We start from the raw sequence: 12,378 nt of genomic DNA, 5'->3' as shown, positions 1-12,378 counted from the left end.
CTCTATGTACACAGAGACATGGAGATTTACACGGAATAGTTAGGTAACTGATATAAACTTGGCCCAGTTGAAGGCAATGCCTGAGAAGGTAATTTATAGAACATGACTAGCAAGGGACGGTCATCTCACTCTTGTACACTTTAGAAAAACGGAAATACAGTTCTTGGCAGCTACTACAGGAAAAGTCTGGCTCCCAGATGCTTCTTTCTATCCCACAATCGCTCAAACATAGTTTACACAACAGATTTTCTGCACTTACTGCATGGCTGAGCAACAGGCAAAAAGGACAAAAAGAATTACATACAGGGCTATGTCTAAAACTAACAAACAACTCATCCCATACCATTTTAATTTTAAGCTCTTAAACTCAGAGGTCAAGAGTTTTACTCACGGTGTATTTTAAAACCAAAATATAGCTTTCATTATTGTTTTCTTTCCCTGAAGTATTTCCAATTAAATGTGGGCATCCCCAATTTAACTATGACCTCTTTAACAAAGTAACACGCTAGGGCGTCCAACTCCACAGACCTATAGCACACAGCACAGGAATCATCATCCTGCAGTTTTTTTATGTTTTGCATACTAAAGTTATAATGCAGAAACAAAATTTTTTCCCTCCAGAATTGTAACTAATGCATCCATCATTTGTCTTACTTTAAGATGCGTATTGCTTCAAGAATTAAATTCAAACTTTAAGTCCTTTAGTAATGCTTCATCTGCCTATCTCTTATCCTCCCCCGTGATTTGTTAACTGGTAATGTCATGGCCAATTTTACTGTTTTATAAAAATAAAAAGTCCCATGATGAAACATGTTGACAGGGCCGTTTTTAAGGCAGGGCAAAAGGGGCAGCTGCCCCAGGCCCAGTCATTGCTTTGGGGCCCTGTACTCCATAAACTAGTGCTAATGCTTCATCTGCACTGGCCGCCACAGCTAGCTCTGGATCTACAGAGGCAGAGCCAGCTATCAATCAGGTAGAGGGGTGGATCCTGACAATATTGTCGCAATCTTTCCGAGCTGCAGTGTGCTCGGAAAGAGCGCACTGCAGCTGTCACTGCAAGCTGTCAGCATATAGCAGGCAATATTGCATCATGGGGCAAAATTGCATGGCGGGTGCGGGGTGTGGCAGGGGGCCCAAGAAAATGTTTGCCCATGGTCCAATCAATATTAAAGACGGCCCTGCACGTTGACATCACCAACAAGAAGTGAACGAGCTCGGGACAGTGATTTCTAAATGGGCTAGTTTCAAGATATTGTGTGCGTCTTATCTGACCAGCGGACAGCAGTACGGATACAAAAGATAAAGCAATTGCTTTTGTAAGTGTTTATAATCCTGGCTTTTAATAAAGAGGTTTTTATGGAATAATACTAAGGATTCTTTGTAAAAAATTAATATCTGCTGAAACCTGTTGGAGAGGAGAAGATAAATTATTGCACACTCGTGATTTGGATTCAGTGGATCAGATGGAAAGAACTAACATCCTACTGGGCATTTCATGACCATTTTCATGACCTTATCTGGTGAGTGCAGTGTGTGGAGGTGGTATCGCACGTGGTTTGGGAGTGGTGTCACCCACGATAGAACATATATACTCCAGCCGAAAAATCTATTATATTGTTGCATGCATCACTGAATGGGTCCAAGGACATTTGTTTGTGATTCTGGACTAATTTTGACATTTTTGGACTAACTTATTGTTTTTATTTATATAAATATATGTGTTTATAGCTCTGGGCATTTGTAAATAGTCATTTTACTGTTTTTTACTACTTACCAATTGGCTGGGTGCACTAACCTATGTTTGGCATCTGTTTGTGTTATCTGTGATAGGGTTATTCATAAAAATATTAAATGTAAGGAGGCAGTGTGGGTGTTTTTTCTTTGTCTATGTTTTTTGTCCTCATGAGTTTTGTATTATCCTCTGTTACTTATGTAGCGCCCTCTGCTATGCCGCTATAAAATTTAGTATTATATCTAGACTGTAGTCAGTCTGGATGCTGATTATTCTGAGATCTGCAGGTTTCCATTAGTCTGATTGATTTGACCTGTTGCTGGGTTGAGGCCTCAGTTTACAGTGTGGGAGGGTCAATCCTCAGATTATGAATATGCAACTGTCACGGGTGGCCGTGTGATAAATGTCTAGCTGGATCACAGCTGCGGAACAGATAGGGATTCAAGTAGGTGAGGAAGTTTCAGTGAGCGACTCCCAGTTACAGTAACTGCTAGAGGGAGACCGCACTCATCATGTACTTCTTGTTAAACTAAACAGAGGGGTATGATGTTGGGATTTGGGGATAGTGCACCCTACTCCACCCTCCTAGGTGGCAAGCGGTATTAATGAGGTACCAGTAGACCCGGTGTAATTGGGGAGATCGACAGTGGGAGAAGCAATGAGTTAGTAGGCAACAAGCAGAGCAAATGTGGACATGGCACAGGGCTGACTCAGTGGTTATGTACTAGGCAGGTTAAATCAACAGCAAGCAATGAGATGCACATCCACGCATGTATGTCAGCAATATAGCAATCAGCAATAAGCAGTTGGAGGAAAGCTCCTGTAGACTCCCACAGAGTTATCAGCAAGCAACAGGTAAAGCAAGATGACAACCCCACATGCGTCCCTGCAGTAGTAAGAGCCTGTATAAGTCCAGTATCCCCTAGCAAGTAGAAGCAATCTGAATATGCGGTATTCCGGTACAAGTGGTGTGGTACAGTGGGTGTGCGTGTGGGAAAGCAGCAGCTAAGCAGATAAGAAGCAAGCACAGTATGAGTAGCAGCGTCTGCTAGCGTTGGAACAAGTCCCAGGATACTTGCGGTTTGGGTGCTCAGTATAGTGATAAGCTCACAGCGGGGTTGTACTCCAGATAGGCTGCGGGTGTCTCAGTTCAGCGGGACCGGTATGACAGCGTGGAGGTTCTCTGATCGTCACTTGACTCTCCACAACGAGAGAACGCCGAGTGACGAGCCCGCTGACCCTTTACCCTGTTAGCCGCGCCCCGTAGGAGGAGTCCCCGTGACGTCACACACGAGACGACACGTCGCTGGAACGAGGGGACACGCCGGGTAAGTCTGTGACAGCAACTGACTCTGACCAATCCCTAAGCAGGTGCCCTCAGAGGTATGGCTGGAGGAAAGTGATAAATATTTAGGAACACCTTCCAGAACTCTCTCTCTCACCAGGGGTTTCTTCCTGGGAGGAGGTCTGTGTGCTACAAGATGCCTGGCCTAGACCTCCGCATGAAGCAAGTGCTGGGGGCCCAGAGGCCTAAGATGATATGGAAAGGAAACCTGATTGAAGATGGGCTGGAGGAAGAATCTGTTTACTAGGAGTGTCACAGAGGAGCTGATGAGAGCTGCCGTCTGGACCCTGTAAGTGATTCCTCAGCCACTACTCAGATATCACACAAAAGAGAAGAGGCCAGTTGGTGCACTGTAAGTCCTGTGACTGTTCTCCTTCAGAGTCTTGGACTGTTCTAGGCTGTTCTCTGGTGCTACTACCTATCACTGGTCACTCTCATAGGACCTATTGCTGCCTGTGACTACTGTTGCTAATGGTGAAGACACTGCCCTCTATTTTTGTATCTTGGGTATCCTGCAACCCTAACCCTCTCTCCTAGTTACTACTAAGCAATAAATACTAAAAAGACCCTACCACTTGAGCCTGTTGTATCCTAGAAATGTCGGTATTACCAGAGCTAAGAAAAAGGGCTGGTGGCTGCTGAACTGGTAGGAGAAGACCCATTTATTCCAGCAGCTACTTATGGGGTGAGCGCTAGACTTTTTATACGTTTTTTTCTTATGAAGTTTGCAATACATGGATGAATTGTGTACATTCTACAGTAAAGCGCTATGATGGTACAATTTATAGTGTAAAGCAACAACGCCCCCCATTGGTGTACAGTAGTAGCATGAACCTCCCTCATTGGCGTACAGTAGCAATACCCCCTCCCATTTGTGTGGGAAGAGCATGCCAGCACAGCCACTATGCATTGGGCATTTTTGGCTAGGGCTCCACAAGCCGCTAATTAGACAGCCCTGAAATGCAATGATTTGTATAAAATACGCCCATTTATATTATATATATTTTGTTGACAATATTTCCTCTAAATCTATTTTTTGGAGGGTTGTCCTCAAACTGGAAAACTGTTTTCTTGGAATTAAAGGTCAACTTCAGCTAAAACTGTTTTTGTTCTGTGTTGGATAAGGTACAGCGTTAAAACCTTTTTCAGATTTCTAATGCTATCTGTGTCCCTTTTGAGGAGATTCTCTTCAATTTCATATTCTGTTTGACGCTTGTCACCTGCATAGGAAAAATAAAAAAATCTTCTCAGCAGCATTATTACAACTATCTGAAACTCTTTTGAGGTGACTCTAATTCCTTAATTAAACTAGGTGGTAGTTTATTATTGGGGACGCTGATCTGTCATTACAACTGGGTGGAGTGAGCCGTGAGATCATGGCTGGCTCCGCCCAGCTGTCATTTGCGCGGAGAAAGGTCAGCCGACCTTTCTCCACGCTTCAGCTGTCACTTTGGCACAGTCAAAGAGAAGCATATGCCTTCGGCTTGCCTGATCCACTTGGCTGCCTCCGGCTGCTGTACGGGCTACAGTGAAAAGCTGGTACTGCAGCCCTTCGGTTTGACTAAACTGAAGGGCTCAGGTGACCAAAGCTGGCCGAAGGATCACCCAAAGCTACGGCTGGATCCTTCGGCTCCATAGTGAATAATCCTCCTAGTCTGCCACTTCTGGATTTGACCTTACTTGACAAATTTGATTGGGTGCTCAAACATAAAACTGACCTAACCCATCCCATCCTGAGACCTCCCTCCAACCACCATATCCAAGTCAGTTTAAAAAATAAAAATAGCATTTTAAAGAATGCTATTCAGTGTCCCCAGAGATAAAAGTACAAAAGCCATAGAACTCCTGAAACTAGCAGAAACCTTCCACTGGAGATAATGGAATGCGCCAGCTGTGACTTAGAAAATTAATTCTAGCATAATTCCAGCAACATTTATAGACCCTACTTAATAATAAATGGGAAACAAAAAAGCAGGACATGATGAAATTGTGGAGAAATCTGAGCAAAATTACTGATTCACGCTTTGATAAATAATCCCTGAGGTCAGCAAATGACAATTTACTGTTCCTCCAGTGTCATACGATGAACTTTGGCACTAGTTTTCTAGATGCATTTGGAGATCAACAGTCTATACCCTTAATTAACCTCCCTCTTCTGGCTCTTCTGGCAATGTTTGTAATTCTGGTCGAGGCTCTGTAATGTAGGCATATTGGAACACAGTATATGTCAGTGAGCAGTAGACTAAGGTGGCTAATCTTACTTTTAGAGAATTCAATGAACATTATAGGACAAGGGTTGCTAGTTAATGTATAATGTTTCCAGGAAAGCTTCAGTGCTAGCAAAAGATGAAAAATCCACTGGTTCATGGAAGTCATTAAATTAGAGTAGGTAAGAGACACAAAATTCCCATAAGGACTGATCCTTTTCATTATAATGGCTTATTTGTGCCATTATGTAGAACCAGTATCGTTATGTTCCAACACAAATACTTTTATCAAGTATATTGCAGAGAAAGTCTATGGTGTTTTCTTTTTCTCTTGATCATTAAAAGCAGCTAATTACAATGCTGCCATTTCTATAGCAGTAATAAACATATAAATGACAAAAGCAGGGCTCAAAAATTTAGGTCCTGAGCTACCAGCCAGGCCTTAAGAGTTACTCGCCACCAGTTGCCCCACTTAATCCCTACCCTGCCTGGCCTTAACTCCGCCCCTAAGCACACCCTCTTAAATGATCTTATGATAGTACTTGTAAAGATAGTTGCAAAGATAGATAGTTGCCAGATTAGGGATTCCTGCTGCAGAAAAATGCAAGTTCCTACCGCAAGCCCCCTCACCTACTTAGATCTCCAGGGAGGAGGCTGTGAGGAGGATTGATCCTTGGTGCTCTAGGGGTGATTAGTGAGTCTGCTGCAGACCTCACTATAACATCTTTTCTTTCGGCCGGAGCTCAGAACTGTCAGAGCTCCGGCCGAAGGAAGCCGGAGCTGACAGGAGCAGCTCTGCGGTCTGCATCCGACACAGATGCAGACCGTGGAGCTGCTTCCGCAAGTCAGGTACGCGGTCCATGACCGTGTGCCTGACTTGTCAACGGGCTGCGGCCACATAGTCCCGGCTCAGGGCCAGTACTTTGAGACCCCAATTTCCACTCACCTTCACTGTATTTCCACTCGCCAAATGCGAGCAGCCGAGTGGAAATTTTGAGCCCTGACAGCCTTCCCAGAGGGCTGAGAAGGACTCTCACCTAGCACAGCAGAAATCACACAGCGACCCACAGGTTGAGAACCACTGCTGTAGAACATGTTTTTTCATTTGTTGAGATTAGTCTTATTATTCAGTGATATTCCCCAGCAAACCCAGCAACCAGAAAATTAGTTGTTGCCATATCTACTCTTTCTGGGAAGATGTAGTAAGGAATTTATATTAATTCCAGCATCCCAAGGATGTTTTTGTCCTATAAGTGTTGCAGATCCTATGCTTACTAAATGCACAGATAGATTGGCGATACCTGGCATTTCTTGTTACCTTACAAATTTGAATCTTCTTTCCGTAGCCACGTACGCCGTCAGAATGAAAAAAAAAAAACACCATAGGAATGCATAGCTAGATTCCTAATGGCTATTTCACTTTTGATTTAAAAAAAAACAAAACACCATAGGAATGTATAGCTAGATTCCTATTGGCTATTTCACTTTGCAATAGCCAATAGCAAACTAGCTATTGCACCCACCCTCTGCTGCTGTCAATCACTACTGTAGAAGAGGACCTGATGGAGAACCTCAGGTCCCCCTCTGCTGATTGGCAGCAGTAGAGGGCGGGTGCAATAGCTAGTTTGCTATTGGCTATTGCAAAGTGAAATAGCCAATAGGAATCTAGCTATGCATTCCTATGGTGGGTTTTTTTTTTTTTTTACTTATGCGGCCAGCGGGCCCCGATGTCAGAAAAAAAAGACGATCGCAGGGAAATCGGTCGAGCAAAGTAAACCTTTCCGGGAGAAAGTGTTTTTCTCCTAGGCGGCTGGGAGCCGCTATCTTAGACTCCCGGAGCGTCCCGGAGAGTTGGGATGTCTTTAGGCGACCCCTGGCAAATCGTCATTCCACCCCCGCTGCTCTAGTCTGTCCTTTTTCTGTATTTTGCCATCTTTTCAAAGCAGTAGAAGCTGCCCATATAGTGATATGTATAATCCTGCTGTAAAGGAACTACTTAAATATTTTTTTTAATCAACCCTTCTGTGACCAACAGCTCTACTTTTAAAAGCAGGTAGAGGGTGCAACATCTGAATAGTCAAGAGTGTCATCTGCAAGGCGCCGGCGCCACATACACCTACACCTAAATCTTGTCAGTTTCTATGTGTCAAAACACTTTCTATATCATTACTTCTCGTTACACTGTTATGCTGGATAAGTATAAATGTGTAGGTGGCTTATTTTGGTAACCTATATGATTTGGCTAGTGTTTCTGAAAAAAGTAATCTCCTAGTCCAAGATTTTTAATGTGTATTTGGGCTCCATGTTTGTTACAGTTACTATCTCCTGGACAATTCAAACACTTCTATGTATGCAGCTGCTGCTCCCCCTCAGTGTGTCATTGCCGTGGCTTTCCATGATGCCTGTGGCTGGCTGTATGCTGTGAGCCCTCTCTGCTGTACTCTGTATAGCTGATTTGTGTTTGACACTCAACTCATGATAAATCATGCATTACAGAATAACCTAACCAAGGTTCTGGAAGAAATACGCCTATACTGACATACGCAAAATAAGATAAGTTGCAAGTTGGCTTTTGTGCATTTTTACACAGTAGCTTGGATTAAAATTATTATTTAAAGTGGACCTAAAGAAAAAAAATCTGCTATGTTATAGCAGGGCAGTCAAAGTTGTGGCCCACATAAGTCCTTATTTTATGGCCCATGGTGCCCAAGCTAGACAGTATGCATCGAAGAGTGAATGGAAGGGGTCGAATGCTGGAATGCTCTCTGCGTTCTAAGGCACTGTGCCTCTGACTGCTAGTCTCAGGAGATTTGAAGAGAGATTTGGTAATGTCACTACCTTGCTGTTTACTGTTCTCCTTACGGGAGGCTCTTTTTTGGGGCACAGCTCCAAGAGTTCAGTTCCTCTTTAATATTAAAAAACTGGGAAGATGGTGTGAAATGTTATTACCTGGTAGAACTTCATAAATATCTTCAGGTTCCTCTTCATGACTAATAGTCTTTGAGACAGGAGGAAAAGTTTCTGGCTGGTTTACATCATCATACAAGTCAGTGCCATCACTATCTGCAAAAAGAACAAAGTTATGTTAGGCAAGTCAACTAGACTCAAAAACACTCCCCCATGGTGCAGTACTATTGAGAGTCTGTTCCAAACTCTTGACAATGTCATGTGATGTGACATCAGATGGAATGATCCTCCACCCTTGAGTCCCAAGTGCAACATGTGCAACTGTTCCGGTAGCAATATCGGTATCGAGTATCAGTACTGATATTTATATTTCGGTACTCGCCGATACCGAGTACCGATATCGGTACTTCTAGTAGCATAGAGCCAGCCTCATGGGCAATCAGGAAGCCAGGCGGCGTGTCATTACCCACGGCCCGGCTTCTTGATTGCCTGGGAAGCCGGCCAAACAGATCTGACATTATGGTGATACGACCCCCACTCTGCAGGCACCTCATTCCCCTCACATAGATCCTTAGCAGCATTCATTAAGTACCAGTCCCTCGGCCAGCTGGGCAGACACCGCTCTCCAAGCTCTCCGGGATCTGCCCATGTCTCCTGTGTGTACAGTGCCCATGTGATCGGCCCTCAGCCTGCTACTGCGCATGCGCAGACTGCCCAGCGCTCTCATTCAGAAATCCTGTGCATGCACAGTAGCAGGCTGAGGGCCGACCACGTGGGCGCTGTGCACACAGGAGATGGCAGATCCCGGAGAGCTTGGAGAGCGGTGCATGCCCAGCGAGCCGAGGGACTGCTACGGTAATGAATGCTGCTAAGGATCTATGTGAGGGGAATGATTTGTCTGCAGGGTGAGGGTCGTATTGCCATATTATCAGATTTGTTTGCCCGGCTCGACACTGATTGGCTTCCCGGCCAATCAGCATGGAGCCAGCCAAACAGCATGGAGCCAGTTTCCCGGCTCCATGTTTCCTCGCGGCAGTGCCGGTCAGAGAAAATCTCCCTCTGACCGGAAGTTCCAGTATCGGGAAAGGTACGAGTACTCACCCACATACTCGGTATCGACACCGATACTAGTGTTGGTATCAGTGCATCCCTATTAAATACAATGGGGGAAATTGATCAACACTGGGGCAGACGGAATCTGGAGCAGCTGCCCATGGCAACCAATCAGCTTCTCTGTTCAGTTTGTTCAGTTAAGATTTGGAAATGAAAGAGAGAAGCTGATTGGTTGCTATGCACAGCTGCTCCAAATTTTGTCTGCTCCAGCTTCGATAAATTCCCCTCAATATATTTAGTACAGGTCTGCATTAGATGCAGAGGACTAGAGGTCTGCATTGTTTTGGGACAAACAAAAACATTGGTCTTAACAACTGTAACCAGTTAGATTAATTTTCCCATTCAAAGCCAGACCCTTTGTTCCTTTGTTATTATTTACCCTACAGGTTATTATGCGCACTGACGATAACTATTGGGCATGATCTAACCTGACAGGAAGGGCATCCATTGTACGCAGGGAGCTCTACCGCATAGGTGTTTCTTTTTAAAATTGCAACAACAATATAAATCATTGTGAGCATTTTAAAATAAATGGAAGTCAAATTGATCCGCTAGAAGGTTTATAAGAACCTGGAATAATTACAACTAATTTTGCCTTGTAAACTTTTAAAACAAAAAAATCTGGGTAAACGATAACATGCTAACAGGAGAATAGAGCCAATACCTCACAATTCAGCAACATAATTGTGACAACTTCCTTATAATAGAGTCCTTTGTATCAAATCATAAATTGTGATACGGTAATATTAACTACAATACGAAATGAAGCTCTGAATAGCTTCCTGAGAGAAAAGAGCATAATAATGATCTCATCAGTGTGCTGCTTCCCTTTGTTATCCAATTAAAGGCTTTCATTAAAAAGCCGTTTTCTAAAACTGTATGTAAACTTTAACAATTAACTTATCTTATGTGCTCCTTTTTGGTCTCTTAAATATGCCATTGCCGGCATTTTGTTATATCTGTTTGCTAATGGAAAAAAAAAGTTTGATCCTAGCAAAAATCCATTGAGCTCCTAACTTGTTCCTGTTCTTTTTGACTTTGCTCCATATTAGTTAGCAGTATTTCCAGTTCTCTCTGTTGACTACAGAACACCTCCCCCTTATTTTATGATAAAACAGTGGTGACAACACTGTTCCTCCATAGATTCAATACAGTGACTGAGCGTTATCACTCTAGGACACTAAGACAGGGTGTGTGTTACTAGCAGTTGTTACTTTATCACTGGATAAAAATAAAGGAAAAAAACAAATGCAGCCACTACATGTAAGATCTGATAAGCGCTATTTATTACATTTTTGTTCTTCGGCTTAGATATACTTTAAGCTCCAGTTTAGTAACTTTGCCTAGTCTGAGATGATGTCATCAGTCTGATGCAAACAGAAGCATATCCTTGCAGAGGCACCAGAATTTAAATGTCATCCATGAGCTATCAAGAATAAAAGATTTTTAGTTGTACTCCTTGTAGTAATTAACCTATTTTATCTTGGGTGCTGGGGCGATAGGGAGGTATTGTGCCTTTCTACAGATTCAAGTGAGTTAATATTTTACGCTTTCTGCAAAAACAACAGTGGACGACATGTCTAATTTCTTCATGCTAGTGAGTGATAAAAGTGCCTGTTGGGTAAAAAACACTAGGTAACGCCTCATAGTGTTTCTCTAGGCTGGCAACAAGATTCTCCCAGCTAATCCTGAAGATCACAACCTGACTCTTTCAACCCTCCCACTAACAGCCACTACCTAACAGGATTGGAGGGGGTGAAAAGAAGCCTAGCTGTCCCTATCTCTGTGTTATACTATATGTATGACAAGGTATTTCAAGGTTTAAAACAATCTCCTTCAAGTGAATGTAGAGCCATGTTGTAATCTCATAAGTTTGAAAAGTATAAAACACTCTGGGGGGAATTGATCATAACTGGAGCAGATAAAAACTGGAGCAGATGTGCATGGCAACCAATCAGCTTCTCTCTTCAGTTTGTTCAGTTAAGATTTGAAAATTAAAGAGAATGGCTGATTGGTTGCAATGCACATCTGCTCCAGATTTTGTCTGCCCCAGTTTTGATAAATTTCCCTTGAGTCAATTTAAATATAGGAGTTTTATGTTTGATAAAAGTGTACTTTTAATGGAAGTAGCCATGTAGTCTTGTATACTGAGAAAGTATTTTTCTTTAACTCGTTTCTTTTACTTACCTTGTAGAAACAAAATTGAATTCACCCATTCTTCTGCCTCCTTGGGGGTTGGTGCTGCAAACTGTAGTAAGAAAGCATTGTAAACCACAACTGATTCGCCAGTTGAAAGAAAAAAAATCTAGCATTCATGTCACTCCCGTATGGAAACATTAACAATTCTTCACATGTCTACTGATACTTTTCGTGCAAGGATGCTTCTTATAATGTACGGTTAATTTTGACAAATTTACGTAATTGGAGCAGAGGATGATGGATTTGAAACTGTGATCAGCAGCTGGCAGCTGTGCAGAAAAAAGCTGCTTCTCTTCATCAATGTCAAAGCCAGAACTGATGAACGAAATTTGCCCTTGACAATTAGAAGACACCCGTGAATATCTTTAGACTGCTGGGTATAGTTTTCTTAAAAATGTACTTGTCAGATTCCAACACATTACCTGACAACTTAATTAAATGATTTTCAAATGCAATTTTAGATCTTTAAAATGTATTAAAGTTACATTCTGTATTGATGCCGGCATGATAGGTCTTTGAAATGCTCTGCTGATAGGCGTGCTTGGCCTTCATTCACTGATACCCCTGGCGAACATGTTGTGATGGAGCATTAAAGTTGTACTCAAGGTGTTTGTATTGATAAATCTACACTGTTCTACCTGGGAATTCTACTTTTTTTTTTAACAAGTCAAATACTTGGCAAAGCTAGAACACAATAGCAACAAAACATACAACTAATTACTATGAACTGATGTTACATTTAATAGGCAATCTATGTTCTCAAATGATTCTATTGAATGATGATATGACTTAATAATGGCTTGAAGCTCAATAGTTGAAAAACTCTTGCAGCTTCTTCAGCTTATTCAAACAATCTCCAATTGTAGATATATATA

The 12,378-nt window shown here is 42.5% G+C and overlaps 1 protein-coding gene across 1 annotated transcript in view; it reads right to left on the bottom strand.

Annotated features, from left to right (window-relative positions):
* The window catches only part of SKAP2 (src kinase associated phosphoprotein 2), a 181,977-nt gene that overhangs the window by 42,796 nt on the left and 126,803 nt on the right, over positions 1–12,378 (bottom strand). Inside the window, exons 8-9 of the mRNA XM_018575404.1 lie at positions 11,492–11,552; positions 8,234–8,347 (exon numbers count right to left, since the gene is read on the bottom strand). Coding sequence (XP_018430906.1) covers positions 8,234–8,347; positions 11,492–11,552 — 175 coding nt within the window. The remainder of the gene's footprint in view (positions 1–8,233; positions 8,348–11,491; positions 11,553–12,378) is intronic.

The sequence above is a fragment of the Nanorana parkeri genome, unplaced genomic scaffold, assembly GCF_000935625.1.
Source record: "Nanorana parkeri isolate BGI_ZX_2015 unplaced genomic scaffold, ASM93562v1 scaffold4, whole genome shotgun sequence".
NCBI lineage: Eukaryota > Metazoa > Chordata > Amphibia > Anura > Dicroglossidae > Nanorana > Nanorana parkeri.
Note: the sequence above shows the minus strand (reverse complement) of the source record. Positions and strands in the feature narration are given on the sequence as shown.